The sequence below is a fragment of the Eimeria mitis genome, genomic scaffold (assembly GCF_000499745.2).
Source record: "Eimeria mitis Houghton genomic scaffold, Emh_scaff1758, whole genome shotgun sequence".
NCBI classification, from domain to species: domain Eukaryota; phylum Apicomplexa; class Conoidasida; order Eucoccidiorida; family Eimeriidae; genus Eimeria; species Eimeria mitis.
Window position 1 is genome coordinate 6,842 of NW_013570075.1, and position 1,254 is coordinate 8,095.

At 53.5% G+C, this 1,254-nt stretch overlaps 1 protein-coding gene across 1 annotated transcript in view; it reads right to left on the reverse strand.

The window, feature by feature from the left end:
- Positions 1-1,254, reverse strand: part of EMH_0043030 (uncharacterized protein) — a gene marked incomplete at both ends in the record, with an annotated part of 2,355 nt that overhangs the window by 547 nt on the left and 554 nt on the right. Inside the window, 3 exon segments of the mRNA XM_013495800.1 lie at positions 50-635; positions 639-706; positions 1,234-1,252. Coding sequence (XP_013351254.1) covers positions 50-635; positions 639-706; positions 1,234-1,252 — 673 coding nt within the window.

Sequence of the window (1,254 nt, forward strand, 5' to 3'; positions counted from 1 at the left end):
ATGGTGATTCCAGTCTTCAGGCAGCAGCAGAAACTGCTGCCTCCCAGACCTCTGCATCCGCTGCTGCTGCTGCTGCTGCTGCTGCTGCTGCAGTCGTTGCTGTTGCTGCTGCTGCTGCTCGATAAGCGCAGGGGCAGCTTCAGCTAGATCATCTGAATCTGCTGCTGTGGAAGAATGTGCTGCTGCTGCTGCTTCTGCTTCTGCTTCTGCTGCTGCTGCTGCTGCTGCTGCTGCTGGCTCGTTTGCTTCCTCAGCAGCCCCTCCATAGGACGGCGGCATATCTGCTGCTGCTGTTATCTTTGTGGATGCACTTTGCTCTGTTGCTGCAGCATCAAGAGTAGCAGCAGCAGGAGCAGCAGCAGGAGCAGCAGCAGCAGCAGCAGCAGTGGTGGTTGAAGGGGAGTCAGCTGCTGCAGGAAACGGGTATGGAGAGGGATCCAGCGTTTGCTGCTGCTGCTGTTGCTGCTGCTGCTGCTGCGGTTGCTTTTGCTGCTGCGTTCCTCCCAGCATCCCTTTCATCTCTTCCTGCTGCTCATGCTGTTGCTGCTCAATCACCATCTGCTGCTGCTGCTGCTGCTGCTGCTGCTGCTGCTGGTGTGTTTCTGTTTTGTGGTTTGCTGTTGCTGTTGGTAGGGCTNCTGCTGCTGCTGCTGCTGCTGCTGCTGGTGTGTTTCTGTTTTGTGGTTTGCTGTTGCTGTTGGTAGGGCTGCAACGAGGAGCTTAACAAAGGAGAAAGCAGCAGCAGCAGCAGCAAGCGCATGCAGCAGCAGCGGCCTATCGAATCTATGGTGGAGTTTAAATTTATATAAAGAAGGAGAGATGCTGCGGTGCTGCAGCAGAGATAGATAACCAGAAGAAACAGAAAAAAGAGAAAAAAGAAAAAGACAAACACAAATACAAAACAAAGGCTCCATCCATAAATTATGATGCAGAGATAGCTCGAATCCGCCTCCTGTTGCTGCTGCTGCTGCTGCTGCTGTTGCTGCTGCTGCTGCTGCTGCTGTTGATGGGGGGCCGCTTGTAGTGCTGCTGTCGGGAGCAGCAGCAGCAGCAGCAGCAGCAGCAGCAGGAGACAGATAACGAAAGCAACCAAGAAACCCTAGTGTAAGCTGCAAGCTTGTAAGCAGCAGCAGCAAAGGATATACCAGCAGCAGCAGCAACTCTGTTTCTTTTCTATACGAGTTGTTTAGCAGCAGCACAGAACAAACTGCAGCACTATCCTCTCCCCCCCACATCATCAACTCCTCCTCCTCT